A 26250-nucleotide genomic window follows, 5' to 3' on the forward strand; every position below is an offset into this window, starting at 1 on the left:
AGCTGAGACCCCCCAAAATGAACCCAGGAACCCCCAAAATCAGCTGAGACCCCCCAGAATGACCCCAGGAACCCCAAAATCAGCTGAGACCCCCCAGAATGACCCCAGGAACCCCAAAATCAGCTGAGACCCCCCCAAGCCCCCCCAAATTTCCTACCAGAGCCCCAAAATCACCTCAGAGCTCCCCAAAATCCCCCCAGGAACCCCCCAGATCCCCAAATCCACTCCAGACCCCTCTAAAATCCCCCCGGCCCCCAAAACAACCCGAGACCCCCAAAACGACCCCAGGACCCCCCAAAATTCACCCCAGACCCCCCAGATCCCCCAAATTCACCCAGACCCCCCAGACCCCCCCAGATCCCCCAGATTCACCCAGGACCCCCAAAATTCACCCCAGGACCCCCATAATTCACCTGGACCCCCCAGAGTCACCACCTGAGACCCCCAAAACGACCCCAGGCCCCCCAAATTCACCCCAGACCCCCCAGGTTCAGTTCGGGCCCCCAAATTCACCCAGGACCCCCAAAATTCACCCCAGACCCCCTAAATTCACCCCAGAACCCCCAAAATTCACCCTGGACCCCCAAAATTCACCCTGGACCCCCAAAATTCACCCTGGACCCCCCCAGAGTAACCTGAGACCCCCCAAAATTCACCCCAGGACCCCCAAAATTCACCCCAGACCCCCCAGATCCCCCAAATTCACCCCAGGACCCCCAAAATTCACCCTGGACCCCCCAAAATTCACCCTGGACCCCCCAGAGTAACCTGAGACCCCCAAAATTCACCCTGGACCCCCCAAAATTCACCCAGACCCCCCAAGTTCAGCTCGAGCCCCCCAAATTCACCCCAGGACCCCCCAAAAATGGCCCCAGACCCCCCCAGTGTCACCTCAGACCCCCCAAAATGACCCCAGGACCCCCCAAATTCACCCCAGACCCCCCAAGTTCAGCTCGGGCCCCCCAAATTCACCCAGGACCCCCCAGAACGACCCCAGCCCCCCCCCAAATCCCCCCCGGTACCTGGGTGGGGGAGGGGCGCCCTCGGGCCCGTCGCTCTCCGAGCCCTGGGTGGGGGAGGGGCGCAGAGGTTGGGGGGGGTCCCGGGGGGGTTTCGGGGGTCCCCTCCCCCCCGCCCAGCCCCTCCCCCTCACCTGGCCCAGGCTCCGCCCCCCCGGGGGCTGCGGCGGCTCCGGCCCTGGGGGGGGCAAAGGGATTTGGGGGGAGGGGCCGGGACCCCCCCCGGGACCCCCCGAAATCCACGGGGGGGGAGGGGAGGGGAAGGGAGGGGAGGGGAGGGGAGGGGAGGGGGAGGGGTCACGCACCTTTGGGCAGCTGCGCGGGGGGGCCGGGGGGGGATGGGAGCCGGGGAGGTCCTGGGGGGGGGGAGGGGGCGTGAGAAAGGGGGGGAGACCCCAAAATTCCCCCCGGGGACCCCCCAAAAAACCCAAAACCCCGGGGACCCTCAAAATCCCCCCCGGGGACCCCCAAACCCCCCCAAGACCCCCCCGGGACCCCCAAATTCCCCCAAAATCGCCCAGAGACCCCCAACATCCCCCGGGGACCCTCAAATTGCCCCAAGACCCCCCCGGGACCCCCTATATCCCCCAAAATCCCCCCGGGAACCCCCAAAATCCCTAAATTTCCCCAAAATCCCCCTGGGGACCCCCCAAATTCCCCAAAATCCCCCCAGGACCCCCAAAATCCCCCCCCAGGGACCCCCAACATCCTCCATGGACCCCCAAATTCCCCCAAAATACCCTGGGGACCCCCAAAATCCCCAAATTTCCCCCAAATCCCCACAAAATCCCCCCAAATTCCCCCAAAATCCCCCCGGGACCCCAAAATTCCCAAAATCCCCCCAGGGACCCCCAAATTCCCCCAAAATGCCCTGGGGACCCCCCAAAATCGCCCAGGGACCCCCAAAATCCCCCCAAATTCCCCCAAATCCCCCCGGGACCCCCAGTTCCTCCCAAAATCCCCCAACCCCCCCAGACCCCCCCGAACTCACGGCCGGGCTCCCGCCTGCCCTCGTCCCTGATTGGCTGCTCCTGGCCACGCCCCTCGGCCGCTCGGCCAATCCCCTGCTCCGCCGCCCTCAGCTCGGTCAGGGTCACGCCCTGGGCGGGGCCGGGGTCAGCCAGGGGTCACTCGGGGGTCAGGGGTCACCCAGGGGTCACTTGGGTCAGGGTCATTGGGGTCATTCAGGGGTCAGGGGTCACTCAGGGTCACTGGGGTCACTCAGGGGTCAGAGGTCACTCCGGGACACTGGGGACACTCAGAGGTCAGGGGTCACTTGGATCACTCTGGGTCATTGGGGTCATTCAGGGGTCAGGGGTCACGTGGGTCACTCAGGGTCATTGGGGTCACTTGGGTCACTCGGGGTCATTGGGGTCATTCAGGGGTCAGGGGTCACTCGGGTTTTGGGGTGATTTTGGTCAGTTTTTGGGGTGATTTTTGGGCAGTTTTTGCAGTGATTTTGGGCAGTTTTTGGGGTGACTTTGGGCAATTTTGGGGTGATTTTTGGGGCACTTTTTGGGGTGATTTCAGGTCAGTTTTTGGGGTGGTTTTGGGCAGTTTTTGGGGTGACTTTGCACAATTTTGGGGTGATTTTGGCCAGTTTTTTTGGGGTGATTTTGGGCAGTTTTTGGGGGTGATTTCTGGGGTAGTTTTTGGGGTGATTTTGGGCAGTTTTTGGGGTGATTTCAGGTCAGTTTTTGGGGTGATTTTGGGGCAATTTTGGGATGATTTTTGAGGCAGTTTTTGGGATGATTTTTGGGGCAGTTTTTGGGGTGACTTTGCACAATTTTGGGTGTTTTTGGGGTCCCACCTGCGTGGCTCTCCGCGCCTGCCGCATCAGGCGGCTCCGGGCCTTGCGCTGCGACTCCGACTCCTCGTCGCGGGCGGGCGGCTGGAACGGCCTGGGCCGTGTGGGCAGAAAACGGGGAGAAACGGGCGTGTGGGGAGAAAAGGGGGAGAAACGGGCGTGTGGGGAGAAAAGGGGGAGAAACGGGCGTTTGGGGAGAAAAGGGGGTTTTGGGGGGATTTGGGGGGAGAAATTGGGGAGAAAAGGGCGTGTGGGGAGAAAACGGGGAGAAAAGGGCGTGTGGGGAGAAAAGGGGGAGAAACGGGCGTGTGGGGGAGAAAAGGGGGTTTTGGGGGGATTTGGGGGGAGAAATTGGGGAGAAAAGGGGGAGAAAAGGGGGGTTTGGGGGAGAAAAGGGGGAGAAACGGGCGTGTGGGGGAGGAAAAGGGGGTTTTGGGGGAGAAAAATGGGGTTTAGGGGGAGAAAAGAGAATTATGAGGGATTTTGGGGGAGAAAAGGGGATTTTGGAGGATTTTGGGGGGAGAAAAGGGGGGTTTTGAGGGATTTTGGGGGAGAAACGGGGATTTTGGAGGATTTGGGGGGAGAAAAGGGGGTTTTGAGGGATTTTGGGGGAGAAACGGGGATTTTGGGGGAGAAAAGGGGATTTTGAGGATTTTGGCGGAGAAAATAGGATTTTGGGGGATTTTGGGGAGAAAAGGGGGTTTTGGGGAGAAAATGGGATTTGAGGGATTTTGGGGGAGAAAAGGGGGATTTGGGGGATTTTGGGGGAGAAAAGAGAATTTTGGAGGATTTTGGGGGAGAGAAAGAGAATTTTGAGGATTTTGGGGAGAAACGGGGATTTTGGAGGATTTTTGGGGGGAGAAAAGGGGGTTTTGAGGGATTTTGGGGGAGGAAACGGGGATTTTGGGGGAGAAAAGGGGATTTTGAGGATTTTGGCGGAGAAAATAGGATTTTTGGGGGATTTTGGGGGAGAAAAGGGGGTTTTGGGGGAGAAAATGGGATTTTGAGGGATTTTGGGGGAGAAAAGGGGGATTTGCGGGATTTTGGGGAGAAAAAGAGAATTATGAGGGATTTTGGGGGAGAAAAGGGGATTTTGGAGGATTTTGGGGGAGAAAAGAGAATTTTGAGGGATTTTGGGGAGAAAAGGGGATTTTGGGGGATTTTGGGGAAGAAAAGAGGATTTTGGAGGATTTATGGGGAGAAAAGGGGGTTTGGGGGGATTTTGGGGGAGAAAAGGGGATTTTGAGGGATTTTAGGAAGAAAAGGGGATTTTTTGGGGATTTTCGGGGAGAAAAGGGGATTTTGGGGGTAAAAAGGGGATTTTGAGGGATTTTGGGGAAGAAACGGGGGTTTTGGGGAGAAATTGGGGTTTTGGAGGATTTTGGGAGAGAAAAGGGGACTTTTGAAAGAGTTTGGGGAAGAAATTGGGGTTTGGGGGGATTTTGGGGGAGAAAAGGGGATTTTTGGGGATTTTGGGAGACTTTTTTGCATTTTGGAGGATTTTGGAGGATTTTGGAGGTTTTGGGGCCAAAACCAGGGATTTTGGGGAGGGGGAGGGGCCTCACCTGCGCACCCGCGGCTCGGGGGGGGTCCCGGGGGGCTCCGGGCGGGGCGGGGGAGGGGCTGCGGGGGCGGGGCACAAGCGTCAGCCCCTCCCTCCACTAAACCCCTCCCCCTTTCCAGCTCCTCCCCTTTCAAACCCCTCCCCCTTTCAAACCCCTCCCCCTTTCAAAACCCCTCCCCTTTCAAACCCCTCCCATTAAAGACCCCTCCCCCATTTTAAGCCCCGCCCTAAGGCCCTCCCCTTTTAAGCCCCTCCCATCTCAAGCCCCTCCCCCTTCGAAGCCCGCCCCCTTTGCGCTCACCTGGGGGGGCGCTGGGTGGGGGAGGGGCGGCCGGGGGGCTCCGACACCTGTGGGGGGAGGGGCTGTAAGGGGCGTGGCCCGGGGGGCCGGGAGGGGCGTGCTTTGGCATTTAAAAGGGGGGCGTGGCCTCACCGCGGGCGGAGCCTGCAGGCGCGGGGAGGAGGCGGAGCGGCGCACGGGGGGCGGGGCCTGCGCGGGGGGCGTGTCCCGGGCGGGGCCTGGCCACGCCCCCAGGGAGCCGGACCTGCAGAGAGCCCCGGGGGGGGGCTGGGGGGGCGGTGGGGGCGGGGCCGGGCCCGGGCCCGCCCCTTTGCCCCGATATGGAGGGAGGGGGAGGGGCCTTACCGGCAGCGGGGGGGCGGGGCCGTTCAGGGGGGGCGGAGCCTCGGGGGGGTCTGGGGAGGGGGAGGGGCAGTGAGAGACCCCGCCCCTTCCTGAGACCCCCCCCCCAAAATCCCCAAAATTCCCCCAAAAAAAACAAAAAAAACCCAAAAGAAACCCAAAATCCCCAAAATCCCCAAAAATCCCCAAAATCCCCAAAAATCCCCAAAAATCCCCAAAATCCCCAAAATCCCAAAATCCCCCCAAATCCCAAAAATCCCCAAAATCCCCCGAAGACGCCTCAGAGCCCCCAAATCCCCTTTTCTCCCCAAAACCCCCCAAAATCCCATTTCCCCCTAAATTCCCGTTTTTTCCCCAAATTCCCGTTTTTTTCCCCAAATTCCCGTTTTTCTCCCCAAATTCCTGTTTTTTCTCCCCAAATTCCCGTTTTTTCTCCCCAAATTCCCGTTTTTTTTCTCCCCAAATTCCCGTGTTTCTCCCCAAATTCCCGTTTTTCTCCCCAAATTCCCATTTTTTCCCCAAATTCCCGTTTTTTTTCCCCAAATTCCCGGTTTTTTTCTCCCCAAATTCCCGTTTTTTTTCCCCAAATTCCCGGTTTTTTTTTTTCCCAAATTCCCGTTTTTTCCCCCAAATTCCCGTTTTCTCCCCAAATTCCCGGTTTTTTTTCCCCCAAATTCCCGTTTTCCCCTCAAATTCCCGTTTTTTTTCCCCCAAATTCCCGTTTTATTTCCCAAATTCCCATTTCCCCCAAATTCCCATTTTCTCCCCAAATTCCCCTTTTTTTCCCCAAATTCCCATTTTTTTCTCCCCCAATTCCCGTTTTTTTTTTCCCCAAATTCCCGTTTTTTCTCCCCAAATTCCCGTTTTTTTCTCCCCAAATTCCCGTTTTATTTCCCAAATTCCCGTTTTCTCCCCAAATTCCCTTTTTTTCTCCCCAAATTCCCGTTGTTTCTCCCCAAATTCCCGGTTTTTCTCCCCAAATTCCCGTTTTTCCCCAATTTCCCTTTTTTCTCCCCAAATTCCCCGTTTTCTCCCCAAATTCCCATTTTTTTTCCCCAAATTCCCGTTTTTTCTTCTCCCCTAATTCCCGTTTTATTTCCCAAATTCCCTTTTTTTCTCCCCAAATTCCCGTTTTTTTTTCCCCAAATTCCCGTTTTTTTTCCCCCCAAATTCCCGTTTTATTTCCCAAATTCCCGTTTTTTTTTCCCCCAAATTCCCGTTTTTCTCCCCAAATTCCCATTTTCTCCCCAAATTCCCCTTTTTTTCCCCTAATTCCCATTTTTTTCTCCCCAAATCCCCGTTTTTTTTCCCCAAATTCCCTTTTTTCTCCCCAAATTCCCGTTTTATTTCCCAAATTCCCCGTTGTTTTTCTCCCAAATTCCCGTTTTTTCTCCCCAAATCCCCTTTTTCTCCCCCAATTCCCGTTGTTTCTCCCCAAATTCCCGTTTTTTTTTCCCCAAATTCCCATTTTTTTCTCCCCAAATTCCCGTTTTTTTCCCCAAATTCCCATTTTTTTCTCCCCCAATTCCCGTTTTTTCTCCCCAAATTCCCTTTTTCTCCCCAAATTCCCGTTTTTCCCCAATTTCCCTTTTTTCTCCCCAAATTCCCGTTTTCCCCGTTCTCCCCCCGGCGCTCACCCCCCGGGGGGGGCGGCCCCTCCCCCTCGCTGTCCCCCCCCTCGTCGCTGTCGGGCGCCCCTCCCCCACCCGGGGGGCGCAGGGGGGGGGGCAGCGCCCCCTCCCCCACCCGCTCGCGGGCCTGCAGCCAGAGGCGCTCGCGGGAGCCGCGGCGGCACGCCGAGATCCTGGGGGGAAAAAACGGGAATTTGGGAAAAAATGGGAATTTGGGGGAAAAAAATGGGAATTTGGGAAAAAAAATGGGGATTTGGGGGAAAAAAATGGGGATTTTGGGATGAAAAATGGGGATTTTGGGGGTCCCAAGGGAGGCGCTCGTGGGAGCCGCGGCGGCACGCCGAGATCCTGGGGAAAAAACCGGGATTTGGGGCAAAAAAAATGGGATTTGGGAATAAAAATGGGGATTAGCGGCAAAAAAAAACGGGATTTGGGGCAAAAAAAATGGGGATTTTGGGGGTCCCAAGGGAGGCGCTCGCGGGAGCCGCGGCGGCACACCGAGATCCTGGGGAAAAAAACGGGATTTTGGGAAAAAATGGGAATTTGGGGGGAAAAAATGGGGATTTTGGGAAAAAAAATGGGGATTTGGGCAAAAAAAACGGGATTTGGGCAAAAAAAACCGGGGATTTTGGGATGAAAAATGGGGATTTTGGGGGTCCCAAGGGAGGCGCTCGCAAGAGCCGCGGCGGCACGCCGAGATCCTGGGGGAAAAAACGGGATTTTGGGAAAAAAAATGGGATTTGGGGGAAAAAATGGGGATTAGCGGCAAAAAAAAACGGGATTTGGGGCAAAAAAAACCGGGGATTTTGGGATGAAAAATGGGGATTTTGGGGGTCCCAAGGGAGGCGCTCGCGGGAGCCGCGGCGGCACGCCGAGATCCTGGGGGAAAAAACGGGATTTGGGGAAAAAAAATGGGAATTTGGGGGGAAAAGGGGATTTGGGGCCAAAAAAACGGGATTTGGGGGAAAAAAATGGGGATTTTGGGATGAAAAATGGGGATTTTGGGGGAAAAATGGGGATTTGGGGGGAAAACGGGGACTTGGAGGGTCCTGGGAAGGTTTGTGGGGTGGTTTTTTGGGGGTTTTTTAGGGTTATTTTTGGGGGGGTTTTGGGGTGGTTTTTTGGGTGATTCTGGGGTGATTTTTGGGGTAATTTTGGGGTGATTTTGGGGTGATTTTTGGGTGATTTTTTGGGTTTTGGGCTGATTTTTGGGTGATTCTGGGGTGATTTTGGGGTGATTTTTGGGGTAATTTTTTGGGTGATTTTGGGGTGATTTTGGGGTGGTTTTTGGGTGACTTTGGGGTGATTTTGGGGTGATTTTTGGGGTGATTTTGGGGTGGTTTTTGGGTGATTTTTGGGGTGATTTTTGGGGTTATTTTTGGGGTGATTCTGGGGTGATTCTGGGGTGATTTTTTGGGTTTTGGGGTGATTTTGGGGTGATTTTTGGGTGATTTTGGGGTGATTTTTGGGTGATTTTGGGGTGATTTGGGGTGATTCTGGGGTGATTTTTGGGGTGATTTTGGGGTGATTTTTGGGGTTATTTTTGGGGTTATTTTTGGGGTGGTTTTGGGGTGATTTTTTGGGTTTTGGGGTGATTTTTGGGGTAATTTTTTGGGTGATTTTGGGGTGATTTTGGGGTGATTCTGGGGTGATTTTGGGGTGATTTTGGGGTGGTTTTGGGGTGATTTTGGGGTGATTTTTGGGTGATTTTGGGGTGATTCTGGGGTGATTTTGGGGTGATTTTTGGGTGATTTTGGGGTGATTTTTTTGGGTGATTTTGGGGTGATTCTGGGGTGATTCTGGGGTGATTTTGGGGTGGTTTTTGGGTGATTTTGGGGTGATTTTTGGGGTGATTTTTGGGTGATTTTGGGGTGATTCTGGGGTAATTTTTTGGGTGATTTTTGGGGTGATTTTTGGGGTCTCACCGTCGGTGCTTGCTGCCCCCCGTGGGGGGAGGGGCTCCCCCGGGGTCCGGCGCCGGGGGTGGGGGAGGGGCCCCCGGGTCCTTCTGGCTGCGGAGCTGAGGGGGGGGAGGGGCGGTCAGGGACCCCCAGAGCCCCAGGGGACCCCGAAATGGGGGAGGGGTCGGGGTTGTGGGGGGGATTTGGGGGGAATTTGGGAGTTTTGGGGTGAACTCGGGGGATTTTGGGTGGGTTTGGGGCATTTTGGGTGATTTGGGGTGATTTTGGGGGAATTTGTGGAGTTTTGGGGTGATTTTGGGGGGACTCTGTGTGGTTTGGGGCTGTTTTGGGCTGATTTTGGGCTGTTTTGGGGGTGAATTTTTGTGTTTTGGGGTGATTTTGGCTGATTTTGGGCTGGTTTTGGGCTGGTTTTGGCTGATTTTGGGCTGGTTTTGGCTGATTTTGGGCTGATTTTGGCTGGTTTTGGGCTGTTTTGGGGTGATTTTGGGGTGTTTTTGGGGTGAATTTGTGTGTTTTGGGGTGATTTTGGCTGATTTTGGGCTGTTTTGGTGTGATTTTGGCATGTTTTTGGGGTGAATTTGTGTGTTTAGGGCTGGTTTTGGCTGGTTTTGGCTGATTTTGGGCTGGTTTTGGCTGATTGTGGGCTGGTTTTGGCTGTTTTGGGCTGTTTTGGGGTGATTTTGGGGTGTTTTGGGGTGAATTTGTGTGTTTTGGGCTGGTTTTGGCTGGTTTTGGCTGATTTTGGGCTGGTTTTGGCTGTTTTTGGGCTGGTTTTGGCTGTTTTGGGCTGTTTTGGGGTGATTTTGGGGTGTTTTGGGGTGAATTTGTGTGTTTTGGGCTGGTTTTGGCTGGTTTTGGCTGATTTTGGGCTGGTTTTGGCTGTTTTTGGGCTGGTTTTGGCTGTTTTGGGCTGTTTTGGGGTGATTTTGGGGTGTTTTGGGGTGAATTTGTGTGTTTTGGGCTGGTTTTGGCTGGTTTTGGCTGTTTTTGGGCTGTTTTGGTGTGATTTTGGGCTGGTTTTGGCTGATTTTGGGCTGGTTTTGGCTGTTTTGGGGCTCTCACGTGCAGCTGCCGCCGCTGCAGCTCCTCCAGCAGGGGCAGGGTCTCCTCGTCCGCCAGGTCACAGGGACGCTGCCCCTGGGGGGGGACACGGTGGGGACCCGACCCCAAAAACCCCCAAAAGCCCCCAAAGTCCACCCCAAAAACACCCCAAACCCCCCCAGAAACCACGCCAAAATCCCCCCAAAACGCCGCCAAAATCCCCCAACCCCCCAAATCGTCCTAAAAATCCTCCCAAACCCCCCCAAATCCCCTGAAAATGTCTCAAAACGCCCCCCAAACCCCCAAATCTCCCCAAATCCCCCCCGAAGCCCCTCACCACGTTGTTCTGGGGGCTCATGTCGCACAGGTGCTCGCAGAGCAGCCGGCACGCCCCAAAAACCCCCCAAAAAAACCCCAAAAAACCCCAAAAACCCCCAAAATTCCCCAAATTCCCACCGCAAATCTCCCCAAATTCCCCCCAAAATCCCCCCGAAGCCCCCCGAAGCCCCTCACCACGTTGTTCTGGGGGCTCATGTCGCACAGGTGCTCGCAGAGCAGCCGGCACACCCCAAAAACCCCCCAAATACCCCCCAAATCCCCCCAAAACTCCCAAATTGCCCCCCAAATCCCCCCAGATCCCCCCCAAATCCCCCCAAATTCCCCCCCGAAGCCCCCCGAAGCCCCTCACCACGTTGTTCTGGGGGCTCATGTCGCACAGGTGCTCGCAGAGCAGCCGGCACGCCCCAAAAACCCCCCAAAAAACCCCCAAAAACGCCCCAAAACCCCCAAAAAAAACCCCAAAATTCCCCAAATTCCCCCCCAAATCCCCCCCGAAGCCCCTCACCACGTTGTTCTGGGGGCTCATGTCGCACAGGTGCTCGCAGAGCAGCCGGCACGCCCCAAAAACCCCCCAAAAACCCCCCAAAAACCCCCAAAAACTCCCAAATCCCCCCCCAAATCCCCCCAGATCCCCCCCAAATCCCCCTAAATCCCCCCAGATCCCCCCCGAAGCCCCTCACCACGTTGTTCTGGGGGCTCATGTCGCACAGGTGCTCGCAGAGCAGCCGGCACGCCCCAAAAACCCCCCAAAAACCCCCCAAAAACCCCCCAAAACCCCCAAAAAAAACCCCAAAATTCCCCAAATCCCCCCAAATCCCCCCAAATCCCCCCCGAAGCCCCTCACCACGTTGTTCTGGGGGCTCATGTCGCACAGGTGCTCGCAGAGCAGCCGGCACGCCCCAAAAATCCCCCAAAAACCCCCCAAAAACCCCCCAAAACCCCCAAAAAAAACCCCAAAATTCCCCAAATTCCCCCCCAAATCCCCCCCGAAGCCCCCCGAAGCCCCTCACCACGTTGTTCTGGGGGCTCATGTCGCACAGGTGCTCGCAGAGCAGCCGGCACGCCTCCTCCACGCCCCAGTGCGCGGCCGCGTGCAGCGGCGTCCAGCCGTCCTTGTCCCGCACGTCGGGGTCGTAGCCCGCGGCCAGCAGCAGCCTGGGACCCCCGAGACCCCAGGAACGGGGGCGGGGGCGCCCGCGGGGGGGGGGGAACCCCGTGAGAGGCACGTCGGGTCGGGGGAACCCCGCAACGCCCCGCTTATTCCGTTTAAACCCCGTTTGTTCCATTTAAATCCTGTTTATTCCATTTAAACCCCGTTTGCTCTGCTAAAACCCCGTTTGCTCCACTGAAACCCCGTTTGTTCCATTTAAATCCCGTTTATTCCATTTAAACCCCGTTTATTCCATTTAAACCCCGTTTATTCCATTTAAACCGCGTTTATTCCATTTAAATCCTGTTTATTCTGTTAAAACCCCGTTTGTTCCGTTAAAACCCCATTTATTCCCTTTAAACCCCATTTGTTCCGCTAAAACCCCGTTTGTTCTGTTAAAACCCCATTTATTCCATTTAAATCCCGTTTGCTCCATTAAAACCCCGTTTATTCCGTTAAAATCCTGTTTATTCCATTTAAATCCCATTTATTCCATTTAAACGCCGTTTGCTCCGCTAAAACCCCGTTTATTCCATTAAAATCCCATTTATTCCATTTAAACCCCGTTTGCTCCGCTAAAACCCCGTTTATTCCATTAAAACCCCGTTTATTCCATTTAAATCCCGTTTATTCCATTTAAATCCCGTTTGCTCCGCTAAAACCCCGTTTGTTCCGTTAAAACCCCATTTATTCCATTTAAATCCCGTTTATTCCATTAAAACCCCATTTATTCCATTTAAACCCCGTTTGCTCCGCTAAAACCCCGTTTACTCTGTTAAAATCCTGTTTATTCCATTTAAAACCCCGTTTATTCCACTAAAATCCCATTTGTTCCACTAAAATCCCCTTTATTCCATTTAAATCTCATTTATCCAGCTAAAATCACATTTGTTCCATTAAAATCCCATTGGGTTTGGGGAAAACCCCGTTAAAATCTCATTTATTCCGCTAAAATCCCATTTATTCCATTTAAACGCCGTTTATTCCACTAAAATCCCACTTATTCCACTAAAATCCCATTTATTCCCTTAAAATCCCGTTCACTCCATTTAAATCCCATTTATCCACCTAAATTCCCATTTATTCCCTTAAAATCCCCCTGGGTTTGGGGAAATCCCCACTAAAATCCCACCTGTGTCAATTTCGGGACGGTTTTGGGGCATTTGGGTCGGGTTTGGGTCATTTTTGGGTCAATTTGGGTCGGTTTTGAGTCTGTTTTGGGTCAATTTGGGTCGGTTTGGGTCAATTTGGGTCAGTTTTGGGTCGATTTGGGTCGGTTTTGGGTCAATTTGGGTCGGTTTTGGGTCAGTTTTGGGTCATTTTTGGGTCGGTTTGGGTCGGTTTTGGGTCAGTTTTGGGTCAGTTTGGGTCGGGTTTGGGTCAATTTGGGTCGGTTTGGGTCAATTTGGGTCGATTTTGGGTCATTTTTGGGTCGATTTGGGTCAATTTGGGTCGGTTTTGGGTCATTTTTGGGTCATTTCCAGGGGGGCCTGGGCTGTTCTGAGCCCCCCAAATCCCCAAATCCCCAAATCCCCCCAAACCCCTCAGCGCCCTGAATATTCTCTGGATGTTTCCAGGATGTTTTTGGGGATATTTCGGAGATATTTTGGGGACATTTTGCCGGTATTTCGGGATGTGTTCTCGGTATTTCGGGGCTGTTTTGGGCTGTTTTGGGGCTGTTTTGGGATATTTCGGGGTGTTTTCTCGGTATTCCGGGGTTATTTTGGGATATTTTGGGATGTTGTCTCAGTATTTTGGGGCTGTTTTGGGATATTTCGGGGTGTTTTCTCGGTATTCCGGGGTTATTTTGGGATATTTTGGGGTGTTTTCTTGGTATTCTGGGGTTGTTTTGGGATATTTTGGGATGTTTTCTCGGTATTTCAGGGCTGTTTTGGGGTTGTTTTGGGGTTGTTTTGGGATATTTCGGGATGTTTTCTCGGTATTTCGGGGCTGTTTTGGGATATTTCGGGGTGTTTTCTCGGTACTTTGGGGTTGTTTTGGGATATTTCGGGGTGTTTTCTTGGTATTTGGGGGCTGTTTTGGGCTGTTTTGGGGTTGTTTTGGGATATTTCAGGATGTTTTCTCAGTATTTTGGGGTTGTTTGGGGATATTTCAGGATGTTTTCTCGGTATTTCGGGGCTGTTTTGGGGTTGTTTTGGGATATTTCGGGATGTTTTCTCAGTATTTCAGGGCTGGTTTGGGCTGTTTTGGGGTTGTTTTGGGATATTTCGGGGTGTTTTCTCAGTATTTCGGGGTTGTTTCGGGATATTTCGGGATGTTTTCTCGGTATTTCGGGGCCGGTTTGGGCTGTTTTGGGGTTGTTTTGGGATATTTCAGGATGTTTTCTCGGTATTCGGGGCCGGTTGGGGCTGTTTTGGGGTTGTTTTGGGATATTTCGGGGTGTTTTCTCGGTATTTCGGGGCTGTTTTGGGATATTTCGGGGTGTTTTCTCGGTATTCCGGGGCCGGTTGGGGCTGTTTTGGGGTTGTTTTGGGATATTTCAGGATGTTTTCTCGGTATTTCGGGGCTGTTTTGGGATATTTCAGGATGTTTTCTCGGTATTTTGGGGCTGTTTTGGGATATTTCGGGGTGTTTTCTCGGCATTCCGGGGCCGGTTGGGGCTGTTCCGGGGCGTTCTGCCGGCGTTTCGGGGCCGCTCACCTCATGACCTCGATGTAGCCCTTGGCGGCCGCCACGTGCAGCGCGCTGGCCCCGGTGGCCGGGTGGGGGCAGTCCCGGAGCTGGCCCGAGTCCAGCCAGAGCCGCGTGTCCCGCAGCATGCGCTCCTCCTCGGCGCGCTTGGCCGCCGCCACCTCCACGCCTGCCGCGGGGGGGACAGCTGAGGCCACCTGGGCACACCTGGGCACACCTGGGCACACCTGGGGACACCTGGGGACACCTGGGCACACCTGGGCACACCTGGGGACAGCTGAGGCCACCTGGGCACACCTGGGGGCACCTGGGGACAGCCTGGGCACACCTGGGCACACCTGGGCACACCTGGGCACACCTGGGGACACCTGGGGGCAGCCTGGGCACACCTGGGCACACCTGGGGCACCTGGGGACAGCTGAGGCCACCTGGGCACACCTGGGGACAGCTGAGGCCACCTGGGGACACCTGGGCACACCTGGGCACACCTGGGGACAGCCTGGGGACAGCCTGAGCACATCTGGGCACACCTGGGTACAGACTGAGTGCTCCTGGGCACACCTGGGCACACCTGGGGACACCTGGGGACACCTGAGTACAGCCTGGGGACACCTGGGGACAGCCTGGGGACACCTGGGCACACCTGGGGACAGCCTGAGCACATCTGGGCACACCTGGGTACAGACTGAGTGCTCCTAGGCACACCTGGGCACACCTGGGGACACCTGGGGACACCTGAGTACAGCCTGGGGACAGCTGAGGCCACCTGGGCACACCTGGGGACAGCTGGGGACAGCCTGGGCACACCTGGGCACACCTGGGCACACCTGGGTACATCTGGGGACACCTGGGTACACCTGGGGACAGCCTGAGCACATCTGGGGACACCTGGGCACACCTGGGTACACCTGGGGACACCTGGGCACACCTGGGCACACCTGGGCACACCTGGGTACATCTGGGGACACCTGAGTACAGCCTGGGGACACCTGGACACAGCCTGACTGCACCTGGCCTCACCTGGGCGCACCCTGATCACACCCAGCCACACCCAGCCACACCCTGACCACACCCAGCTGCACCCAGCCACACCCTGACCACACCCGGACCACACCTGGACACACTACGGCTGTACCTGGGCACACCTGGGCACGCCCTGACCTCGCCCAGACACACCCACGCCCCCCCTAGGACCACACCCACCACAAACCACACCCCATTCCCATTGCCCCGCCCACCCCTGCGCTGTAGCTCCGCCCCCAGCCGCCAGGCCCCGCCCACAACTGCGCTGTAGCTCCGCCCCCAGCCGCCAGGCCCCGCCCACCCCTGCGCTGTAGCTCCGCCCCCAGCCGCCAGGCCCCGCCCACCCCTGCGCTGTAGCTCCGCCCTCAGCCGCCAGGCCCCGCCCACCCCTGCGCTGTAGCTCCGCCCTCAGCAGCTCCTCCAGGGCCTCGTCCTCGGCCACCTCCAGCGGCAGCTCCAGGTCACAGGTGAGGGCGGCGGCGTCGGCGCCGTGCTCCAGCAGGTACCTGGGCACAGGTGAGGCACGGGTGAGTCTGGGGGGGACAGAGGGGTTTGGGGGGCTACAGGTGAGTCTGGGGCACAGGTGAGGCACAGGTGAGTCTGGGGGACAGGTGAGGCACAGGTGAGTCTGGGGGCACAGGTGAGTCTGGGGGCACAGGTGAGTCTGGGGGACAGGTGAGGCACGGGTGAGTCTGGGGGGGACAGAGGGGTTTGGGGGGCTACAGGTGAGTCTGGGGGACAGGTGAGGCACAGGTGAGTCTGGGGGCTTACAGAGGGGTTTGGGGGGCTACAGGTGAGTCTGGGGGCACAGGTGAGTCTGGGGGGACAGGTGGGTCTGGGGGGACAGGTGGGTCTGGGGGGGCACAGGTGAGTGTGGGGGGGGGGGACAGGTGGGTCTGGGGGGGCACAGGTGAGTGTGGGGGCACAGGTGAGTTTGGGGGGGACAGGTGAGGCACAGGTGAGTCTGGGGGGCACGGGTGAGGCCCAGGTGAGTCTGGGGGGGGGGACAGGTGAGTCTGGGGGCACAGGTGAGGCCCAGGTGGGTCTGGGGGGGCACAGGTGAGTCTGGGGGTACAGGTGAGTTTGGGGGGCACAGGTGACGCACAGGTGAGTCTGGGGGGGTACAGGTGGGTCTGGGGGGGCACAGGTGGGTCTGGGGGCACGGGTGAGGCACAGGTGAGCAGGGGGGGACAGGTGAGGCCCAGGTGAGTCTGGGGGCTTACAGAGGGGTTTGGGGGGCTACAGGTGAGTCTGGGGGAGAACAGGTGAGGCACAGATGAGTTTGGGGGGCACAGGTGAGGCCCAGGTGAGTCTGGGGGTGTACAGGTGGGTCTGGGGGCGTTCGGAAGGTACAGGTGAGCTCCAGGTGAGCTCCAGGTGAGCTCAGGGGGTCACAGGTGAGTCTGGGGGAGGTTGGGGGGTACAGGTGAGTCGGGGACAATTTGGGGGTATTCTTACGGGTATTTTGGGGGTATTTTGGGGATATTTTAGGAATATTTTGGAAGTGGTTTCAGGTTGTTTTTGGGGATATTTTGGGTGGGTTTCAGAGTATTCCAGGGGTGTTTTTGGTGGTGTTCCGGGGATATTTTGGGGGGGGGGGGGTTCGGAGCGCTCCGGGGGTGTTTTTGGGGGTGTTCCAGGGATATTTTGGGGGGGTTTTGGAGTGCTCCCGGGGTGTTTTTGGGGGTGTTCCGGGGGTGTTTTTGGGGGTGTTCCAGGGATATTTTGGGGGGGTTTTGGAGTGCTCCCGGGGTGTTTTTGGGGGTGTTCCGGGGGTGTTTTTGGGGGTGTTCCGGGGGTGTTTTTGGGGGTGTTCCGGGGGTGTTTTTGGGGGTGCTCCGGGGGTGTTTTTGGGGGTGTTCCGGGGCGCTCCGGGCTCTCACTGGGCGATGTGGCGGCAGCCGCAGGCCGCGGCCACGTGCAGGGGGGTCCAGCCCTCGTTGTCGGCCTGGTTGACGTCGGCGCCGCTCTCCACCAGGAACTGCACGACCTCCATGTTCTCGTCAATGCACGCCTGGGGACACCATGGGGCCACCGCGGGGACATTGGGGACACCATGGGGACACCACGAACATCGGGGACACCGCCGGGGACACCCCAGGGTGACCCCCAAACCCCAGCAGGAACTGCACGACCTCCGTGTTCTCGTCAATGCACGCCTGGGGACATCGGGACATCATGGGGACACCATGGGGACACCACGGGGACACCTCCGGGGGCACAGGGACACCATGGGGACACCATGGGGACATTGGAGACACCATGGGGACATCGGGGACACCCCCAGGGTGACCCCCGGGGACACCCCCGGGAGCACGGGGACACCATGGGGACACCATGGGGACATCGGGGACACCGGGGACACCACGGGGGCACGGGGACAGCCCCGGGGGCATGGGGACACTGCGGGGACACCATGGGGACACCCCCAGGGACACCCCCAGGGTGACCCCCAAACCCCAGCAGGGACTGCACGACCTCCATGTTCTCGTCAATGCACGCCTGGGGACACCATGGGGACACCGTGGGGACATTGGGGACACCATGGGGACACCATGGGGACACCGCGGGGACACTCCAGGGTGACCCCCAAACCCCAGCAGGGACTGCACGACCTCCGTGTTCTCGTCAATGCACGCCTGGGGACATCGGGACACCATGGGGACATCGGGGACAGCCCAGGGTCACCCCCGGGGACACCCCCGGGAGCATGGGGACACCATGGGGACACCATGGGGACACCACGGGGGCACGAGGACACCCCCAGGGACGACCCAGGGTCACCCCCGGGGACACGGGGACACCCCCGGGGACATCGGGGACACCACGGGGACATCGGGGACACCATGGGGACACCACAGGGACACCCCCAGGGTGACCCCCAAACCCCACCAGGAACTGCACAACCTCCATGTTCTCGTCAATGCACGCCTGGGGACACGGGGACACCACGGGGACACCACGAACATCGGGGACACCGCCGGGGACACCGCCGGGGCCACCCCCCGGGTCACTGGGGACAGCCCTGGGGACATTGGGGACACCCCCGGGGACACCCCCAGGGACACCGGGGACAGGGCCGGGGGCATTTGGGGACACCCCGAGGGACTTTGGGGACATCACGGGGTCACTGGGGACATTGGGGACACCCCCGGGAGCCCGCGGACCCCACTGAGGCCCCCAAAGCTCCGCCCACTCTGCCTCAAGCCCCTCCCACTCCCCATCAAGCCCCGCCCCCGCCTCCAGTGACCACACTCCCTCCACAGAGGCCACACCCACCCGACTGCCAGGCCACGCCCCTTCCGCCCCGGACACGCCCACCTACGCCCCTCCCATTGGATGGCACACGCCCCCTTTAAGCCCCGCCCACCTGACCCAGCACAGGTGTGCTGTCAGCATTAGCCCCGCCCCTTTTCCCAGACCACGCCCCAATTTCGGCCCAACCCCTCTGACAGGCCCCACCCACCTCATACAGGCGGCGGTCCCTTTAAAGCTGACCACGCCCCCTTCTCCCAAGCCCCACCTCTTTCGGCAGGCCCCACCCACACGGTCCACATCCAGGGCCCCTTCCCCTAAGCCCCGCCCACACCCCCCGAGCGGCGTTCCCTTTAAACCCGACCACGCCCTCTTTCCCTAAGCTCCGCCCACACCCTCCGAGCGGCGGTCTCTTTAAACCCGACCACGCCCTCTTCCCCTAAGCTCCGCCCACACCCCCCGAGCGGCGTTCCCTTTAAACCCGACCACGCCCTCTTCCCCTAAGCCCCGCCCACACCCCCCGAGCGGCGGTCCCTTTAAACCCGACCACGCCCTCTTCCCCTAAGCCCCGCCCACACCCTCCGAGCGGCGTTCCCTTTAAGCCCGACCACGCCCCCTTCCCCTAAGCCCCGCCCCTCGGCGCGGCCCCGCCCACCTGGTGCAGCGCGCTGATCCCGTCCGCGTTGGCCCCGCCCAGCAGCGCGCGCCCCCCGCCCTCGGGCGCCATGACCATGGCGCGCGCCTCGGCCAGCTCGGCGCCTGCGCAGACGGCGCGGAACTCGGCCTGGCGCTCGAAGCGCACCCGGGCCGGGCCCGGCCTCGCCTCGCCCGGGCCCGGCGCCGCCGCCGCCGCCTCCTCCCAGCGCCGCAGCTGCTCCCGCCGCCGCTCCCGGGCCGCCGCCGCCGCCGCCGCCGCCGCCATGGCGGGCCCGGGGCCGCTGCGGGGCCGCCGCCGCCGCCGCCGCCGCAGGGGGGGCGGGGCCGGAAGCGCGGGGTGGGGGGGGCGTGGTCGCCATGGCAACGGCGCGGCGCGGGGGGCGACGGGAAGGGAGCGGCGGAAGTGACGCGAGGGGGGGCGGGGCCGAGCGACGTGAGGCGGCGCGCGAGTGACGTGTCGGGTTTTTATTGGCAGCACGGGTGGGGGGGGGGGTCCGTCGGCGCGAGGCGGCGCCGTGACGTCAGAGGGGGCGGGGTCACTTCCAGCGCCCGCCCACGCGGCCCTTGGCCACCTTCTTGCTGTGGGGGAGGGGCGGCGCGGCCTCAGCCTCGCGGGGGGGCCCGAAACCCCGAAATGGCCCCAAAAACACCCCAAAATACCCCAAAAAACATTAAAAATACCCCAATATACCCCAAAAATACCCCAAAAACATCCAAAATACCCCCGAAATACCGCCAAAATACCCCAAAAAACATACAAAATACCCCGAAATACCCCCCAATATACCCCAAAAACATTCAAAATACCCCAAAATACCCCAAAAACATTAAGAATACCCCAAAATACCCCAAAAATACCCCAAAAACATCCAAAATACCCCAATATACCCCCCAATATACCCCAAAAACTTCCAAAATACCCCAAAATACCCCAAAAATACCCCAAAAACATTCAAAATACCCCAAAATACCCCAAAAACATTCAAAATACCCCAAAATACCCAAAATACCCCCAATATACCCCAAAAATACCCCCAAAACATTAAAAATACCCCCAAAATACCCCAAAAACATTCAAAATACCCCAAAATACCCCCCAAAAATACCCCAAAAACATCCAAAATACCCCAAAAAAACCCCCGAAAACATTCAAAATACCCCCCAATATACCCCAAAAACATTCAAAATACCCCAAAAATACCCCAAAATACCCCAAAAACATTAAAAATGCCCCAAAAAAACCCAGAAACGTCCAAAAATACCCCAAAATAACCCAAATATACCCCAAAATCCCCGAAATGCCCCAAAAAATACCCCAAAGTGAGCAAAAATACCCCAAAATAACCCAAAAACATTCAAAGTACCCCAAAATGCCCCCAGTATACCCCAAAATGCCCCCAGTATACCCCAAAAAAACCCCGGAATGCCCCAAAAAACCCCAGAATGCCCCAAAAATACCCGAAAGCACCCCAAAAAACCCCGGAATGCCCCAAAAATACCCGAAACCACCCCAAAAAAACCCGGAATGCCCCAGAAATACCCGAAACCACCCCAAACACTCCAGTGCACCCCCAAAAGAACCCAGACACCCGAAAACCCCCAAAACAGCCCAAAACAGCCCAAAACAGCCCAAAATGCCCCAAAGCCTCCCCAAAAAACCCAAATTTCCCCCAAAAAACCCAAATTCCCCCAAAAAACCCCAAAATTCCCCCAAAAACCCAAATTCCCCCCCAAAAAAAACCCAAAATCTCCCCAAAAAAAAACCCAAAATTCCTCCAGAAAACCCCAAAATCTCCCCCCAAAAACCCCGAATTTCCAAATTCCCCGAATTCCCGATTTCCCCGAATTCCCGAACTCCCGATTCCCGAATTTCCCCGAATTTCCCCGAATTCCCGAATTCCCCAAATTTCCCCGAATTCCCGAATTCCCCCGAATTCCCCCGAATTTCCCCGAATTCCCAAATTTCCCTGAATTCCCGATTCCCGAATTCCCGAATTCCCCCAAATTCCCAAATTCCCGATTTCCCAAATTCCCGATTCCCGAATTTCCCCAAATTTCCCCGAATTCCCCGATTCCCGAATTTCCTCGAATTCCCGAATTTCCCTGAATTTCCCGAATTTCCCCGATTCCCCGAATTCCCAATTCCCGAATTCCCCCGAATTTCCCCGAATTTCCCGAATTCCCGAATTTCCCTGAATTTCCCCGAATTCCCCAACTCCCCCAATTCCCCGAATTCCCCAAATTCCCAATTCCCGAATTTCCCCAAATTCCCGAATTCCCGAATTTCCCCAAATTCCCGATTCCCGAATTCCCGAATTCCCGATTTCCCGAATTTCCCCAAATTCCCGAATTCCCGAATTCCCGAATTCCCGATTCCGAATTTCCCGAATTCTCGAATTTCCCCGAATTCCCGAATTCCCGAATTCCCGATTTCCCGAATTTCCCCAAATTCCCCAATTCCCGATTCCCGGCCCCTCCCCCATTTACAATTTCTGGGCGTGGCTGATGCGGTTGTAGAGCACGTTGATCTGGGGGGAGGGGCGGGGTCTCAGCCGGGACCCCAAAACCGGACTGGGACCCCAAAAACTGGGACCCCAAAAACCAAACTGGGACCCCCAAAACCGGACTGGGACCCCAAAAACTGGGACCCCAAACTGGGACCCCAAAAACTGAGACCCCAAAAACTGGAACCCCAAAAACTGGGACCCCAAAAACTGGGAATGGGACCCCAAACTGGGACTGGGGACCCCAAACTGAGACCCTAAAAACTGGGAATGGGGACCCCAAAAACTGGAACCCCAAAAACTGGGATTGGGACCCCAAAAACTGGGACTGGGGACCCCAAACTGGGACCCCAAAACCAAACTGGGACCCCAGAAACTGCGACCCCAAAACTGGGACCCCAAAACCGGACTGGGACCCCAAAAACTGGAACCCCAAAAACTGGGACTGGGACCCCAAAAACTGGGACTGGGACCCCAAACTGGGACTGGGGGGTCCTGAGCCCCCAGATTTGGGCTCTGGGTGATTTGGGGGGTCCCAGTTTGGGATTTGGGGGATTTTGGGGTTTTGGGGGATTTGGAGTTTTAGGGTCCAGTGTGGGGTTTTGGGGGCCAGGTTTTGGGGTCCCATTTTTGGGTTTCGGGGTCCCATTTGGGTTTTGGGGTCCATTTTTGGGGTTTGGGGCCGGGGTTGGGGTCCCATTTGTGTTTTGGGTCCCCGTTTCTGGGGGTTTGGGGCCGGGTTTCGGGGTCCCGTTTTCGGGGTCCCGTGTGGGTTTTGGGTCCGTTTTTGGGGGTTTCAGGGTCCGTTTTTGGGGGTCTGGGGTCCCGTTTTCGGGGGTCCCGTGTGGGTTTCGGGGTCCGTTTTTGGGGGTTCCGGGTCCCGTTTTCGGGGTCCTTTTTTGGGGTCCAGGGTCCCGTTTTCGGGGTCCCGTGTGGGTTTTGGGTCGGATTTTTGGGGTTTGGGGCCGGGTTTTGGGGTCCCGTGTGGGTTCGGGGTCCGTTTTTTGGGGTTTCAGGGTCCGTTTTTGGGGTTTGGGGCCGGGTTTCGGGTCCCGTGTGGGTTCCGGGGTCCGTTTTTGGGGTCCGGGGTCCCGTTTTCAGGGTCCCGTGTGGGTTTTGGGGTCTGTTTTTGGGGTTTCTGGGTCCATTTTTGGGGTCCCATGTGGGTTTTGGGTCCGTTTTTTGGGGTTTCAGGGTCCGTTTTTTGGGGTCCGGGGTCCCGTTTTCGGGGTCCCTTGTGGGTTTCGGAGTCCATTTTTGGGGTTTCAGGGTCCGTTTTTGGGGTCCGGGGTCCCGTTTTCGGGGTTCTTTTTTGGGGTCCGGGGTCCCGTTTTCGGGGTCCCGTGTGGGTTTCGGGGGTCCTTTTTTGGGGTCCGGGGTCCCGTTTTCGGGGGTCCCGTGTGGGTTTCGGGGGTCCTTTTTTGGGGTCCGGGGTCCCGTTTTCGGGGTCCCGTGTGGGTTTCGGGGTCCGTTTTTGGGGTCCAGGGTCCCGTTTTCGGGGGTCCGTTTTTGGGGTCCGGGGTCCCGTTTTCGGGGTCCTGTGTGGGTTTCGGGTCCCCGTTTTTGGGTTTTCGGGGTCCCGTGTGGGTTTCGGGGTCCGTTTTTTGGGGTTTCTGGGTCCGTTTTCGGGGTCCCGTGTGGGTTTCGGGGTCCTTTTTTGGGGTCCGGGGTCCCGTTTTCGGGGTCCCGTGTGGGTTTCGGGGTCCGTTTTTGGGGTTTCAGGGTCCGTTTTTGGGGTTTGGGGCCGGGTTTCGGGTCCCGTGTGGGTTCCGGGGTCCGTTTTTGGGGTCCGGGGTCCCGTTTTCAGGGTCCCGTGTGGGTTTTGGGGTCTGTTTTTGGGGTTTCTGGGTCCATTTTTGGGGTCCCATGTGGGTTTTGGGTCCGTTTTTTTGGGGTTTCAGGGTCCGTTTTTGGGGTCCGGGGTCCCGTTTTCGGGGTCCCTTGTGGGTTTCGGAGTCCATTTTTGGGGTTTCAGGGTCCGTTTTTGGGGTCCGGGGTCCCGTTTTCGGGGTTCTTTTTTGGGGTCCGGGGTCCCGTTTTCGGGGGTCCCGTGTGGGTTTCGGGGTCCTTTTTTGGGGTCCGGGGTCCCGTTTTCGGGGTCCCGTGTGGGTTTCGGGGTCCTTTTTTGGGGTCCGGGGTCCCGTTTTCGGGGTCCCGTGTGGGTTTCGGGGTCCGTTTTTGGGGTCCAGGGTCCCGTTTTCGGGGGTCCGTTTTTGGGGTCCGGGGTCCCGTTTTCGGGGTCCTGTGTGGGTTTCGGGTCCCCGTTTTTGGGTTTTCGGGGTCCCGTGTGGGTTTCGGGGTCCGTTTTTTGGGGTTTCTGGGTCCGTTTTCGGGGTCCCGTGTGGGTTTCGGGGTCCTTTTTTTGGGGTCCGGGGGTCCCGTTTTCGGGGTCCCGTGTGGGTTTCGGGGTCCGTTTTTGGGGTCCGGGGGTCCCGTTTTTGGGGTCCGTTTTTGGGGTTTTCGGGGTCCCGTGTGGGTTTCGGGGTCCGTTTTTTGGGGTTTCTGGGTCCGTTTTCGGGGTCCCGTGTGGGTTTCGGGGTCCGTTTTTGGGGTCCGGGGTCCCGTTTTCGGGGTTCTTTTTTGGGGTCCGGGGTCCCGTTTTCGGGGTCCCGTGTGGGTTTTGGGTCGGATTTTGGGGTTTGGGGCCGGGTTTTGGGGTCCCGTGTGGGTTTCAGGGTCCGTTTTTGGGGTTTCAGGGTCCGTTTTTGGGGTCCGGGGTCCCGTTTTCGGGGTCCCGTGTGGGTTTTGGGGTCCGTTTTTGGGGTTTTCGGGGTCCCGTGTGTGTTTCGGGTCCCCGTTTTTGGGTTTTCGGGGTCCCGTGTGGGTTTCGGGGTCCGTTTTTTGGGGTTTTCGGGGTCCCGTGTGGGTTTCGGGTCCCCGTTTTTTTGGGGTTTCGGGGGTCCCCACCTCGTAGCGCTGCCGCCGCAGTTTCTCGGTCAGGTCGAACTTTTCGGACTCGAGCTGCTGGATCCAGGCGTGGAGCTCCTGGGCCTTGGCCCTAAAATGGGGTTTTATGGGGTTTTTATAGGATTTGGGGGTTTTATGGGATTTTATTCGGTTTTATGGGGTTTTTTATGGGTTTTTTTTTTTGGGGTGTTTTATGGGGTTTTATTCAGTTTTATTCAGTTTTATGGGGTTTTATGGGGTCTGGGGCCTCGAACTGCTGGATCCAGACGTGGAGCTCCTGGGCCTTGGCCCTAAATACGGGGGGTTTTATGGGGTTTTTATGGGATATTATGGGGTTTTATTCGGTTTTATTCGGTTTTATTCAGTTTTATTTGGTTTTATTCGGTTTTATGGGGTTTTATTTGGTTTTATGGGGTTTTATGGGGTTTTTATGGGGTTTTTATAGGATTTGGGGTTTTTATGGGATTTTATTCGGTTTTATGGGGTTTTATTTGTTTTATTCAGTTTTATGGGGGTTTTATGGGGGTTTTATGGGGTCTGGGGCCTCGAGCTGCTGGATCCAGGCGTGCAGCTCCTGGGCCTTGGCCCTAAAACGGGGAAATTCAGGGGGTTTTATAGGATTTGGGGGGTTTTATGGGATTTTATGGGGTTTTATTAGGTTTTATTCGGTTTTATGGGGTTTTTTTTTGGTTTTATGGGGTTTTTATGGGGTTTTTATAGGATTTGGGGGTTTTATGGGATTTTTTTCAGTTTTATGGGGTTTGTATGGGGTTTGGGGGTTTTTATAGGCTTTCATGGGGTTTTGAGTGGGTTTTGGGGTGAATTAGGGATATTTTGGGGTGAATTAGGGATATGTGGGGATTTTTTGGGGTGTTTTGGGGTGAATTTGGGATATTTTGGGGTCCCACCTGAGCCCGTCCTCCCCCAGCCCCTCGATGTCCAGCGGGGCGGTTTGGGGGATGTTTTTGGGGTGAATTTGGGATATTTTGGGATATTTTGGGATTTTTGGGGGTCCCACCTGAGCCCGTCCTCCCGCAGCCCCTCGATGTCCAGCGGGGCGGTTTGGGGGATGTTTTTGGGGTGAATTAGGGATATTTGGGGATGTTTTTGGGGTGTTTTGGGGTGAATTTGGGATATTTTCGGGATATTTTGGGGGGTCCCACCTGAGCCCGTCCTCCCGCAGCCCCTCGATGTCCAGCGGGGCGGTTTGGGGGATGTTTTTGGGGTGAATTTGGGATATTTGGGGATGTTTTTGGGGTGTTTTGGGGTGAATTTGGGATATTTTGGGATTTTTGGGGTCCCACCTGAGCCCGTCCTCCCGCAGCCCCTCGATGTCCAGCGGGGCGGTTTGGGGGATGTTTTTGGGGTGAATTTGGGATTATTTTGGGGGGTGTTTTGGGGTGAATTTGGGATATTTTGGGGGTCCCACCTGAGCCCGTCCTCCCGCAGCCCCTCGATGTCCAGCGGGCGCCGCCGCTCCGCCAGGATCCGCAGCTTCATCTCCCGCCCGGTCTGGCGCCGGCCCCGGCGCTGCTCGGCCTGCGGGCACCGGGGCGTTGGGGGCGACCGGGGGACGGGGGGGATTTTGGGGGGAATCGGGGGGATTTTGGGGGGAATCAGGGGGATTTGGGGCATTTTGGGATGAATTTGGGGCATGTTGGGGGGAATTGAGGATTTTGGGGTATTTTGGGGGATTTGGGGCATTTTGGGGCGGATTCTGGATTCCCAGCGGGGATTTGGGGGATCCAGGGGGCTTCCGGGGACAAGGGGGTCCCTGTGGGGTCTATGGGTCCCTATGGGGTCCATGGGGTCCCTATGGGGGTCTGTGGAGTTCCTATGGGGTCTATGGGGTCTCTGTGGGGTTTCTATGGGGTCTATGGGGTTTCTATGGGGTCTATGGGGTCTCTATGGGGTCTATGGGGTCTCTGTGGGGTTTCTATGGGGTCTATGGGGTTTCTATGGGGTCTATGGGGTCTCTATGGGGACTCTATGGGGTCTATGGGGTCTATGGGGTTTCTATGGGGTCTATGGGATCTATGGGGTTTCTATGGGGTCCCCATGGGGTCTATGGGGTCTATGGATTTCTATGGGGTTTCTATGGGATTTCTATGGGGTTTCTATGGGGTCTATGGGGTT

The 26250-nt window shown here is 57.0% G+C and overlaps 2 protein-coding genes across 2 annotated transcripts; both read right to left on the minus strand.

The window, feature by feature from the left end:
- Positions 1-1022: 1022 nt before the first annotated feature.
- On the minus strand, positions 1023-18988 carry PPP1R12C (protein phosphatase 1 regulatory subunit 12C; the record flags this gene model as incomplete). Its single annotated transcript, XM_068177935.1, has 14 exons — positions 18702-18988; positions 16675-16805; positions 15179-15297; positions 13778-13937; positions 10977-11121; positions 9649-9723; positions 8590-8684; positions 6671-6837; positions 5037-5086; positions 4392-4453; positions 2830-2920; positions 2011-2119; positions 1325-1375; positions 1023-1197 (listed from the first exon to the last, which is right to left on the minus strand). Coding segments are annotated over exons 1-14 (1697 nt in total), but the record flags the coding sequence as incomplete, so codon positions are not given.
- A 204-nt stretch (positions 18989-19192) lies between these two features.
- LOC137465970 (troponin T, slow skeletal muscle-like) lies at positions 19193-25649 on the minus strand. The gene is made up of 4 exons (XM_068177934.1): positions 25544-25649; positions 24115-24205; positions 21191-21231; positions 19193-19282 (listed from the first exon to the last, which is right to left on the minus strand). Exons 1-4 carry the CDS (start codon positions 25612-25614, stop codon positions 19240-19242), a joined length of 246 nt encoding a protein of 81 aa, XP_068034035.1. The 5' UTR covers positions 25615-25649; the 3' UTR covers positions 19193-19239.
- Between the last annotated feature and the right edge of the window lie 601 nt (positions 25650-26250).

This window comes from Anomalospiza imberbis, unplaced genomic scaffold (assembly GCF_031753505.1).
Source record: "Anomalospiza imberbis isolate Cuckoo-Finch-1a 21T00152 unplaced genomic scaffold, ASM3175350v1 scaffold_1229, whole genome shotgun sequence".
Taxonomy (NCBI): Eukaryota; Metazoa; Chordata; class Aves; order Passeriformes; family Viduidae; genus Anomalospiza; species Anomalospiza imberbis.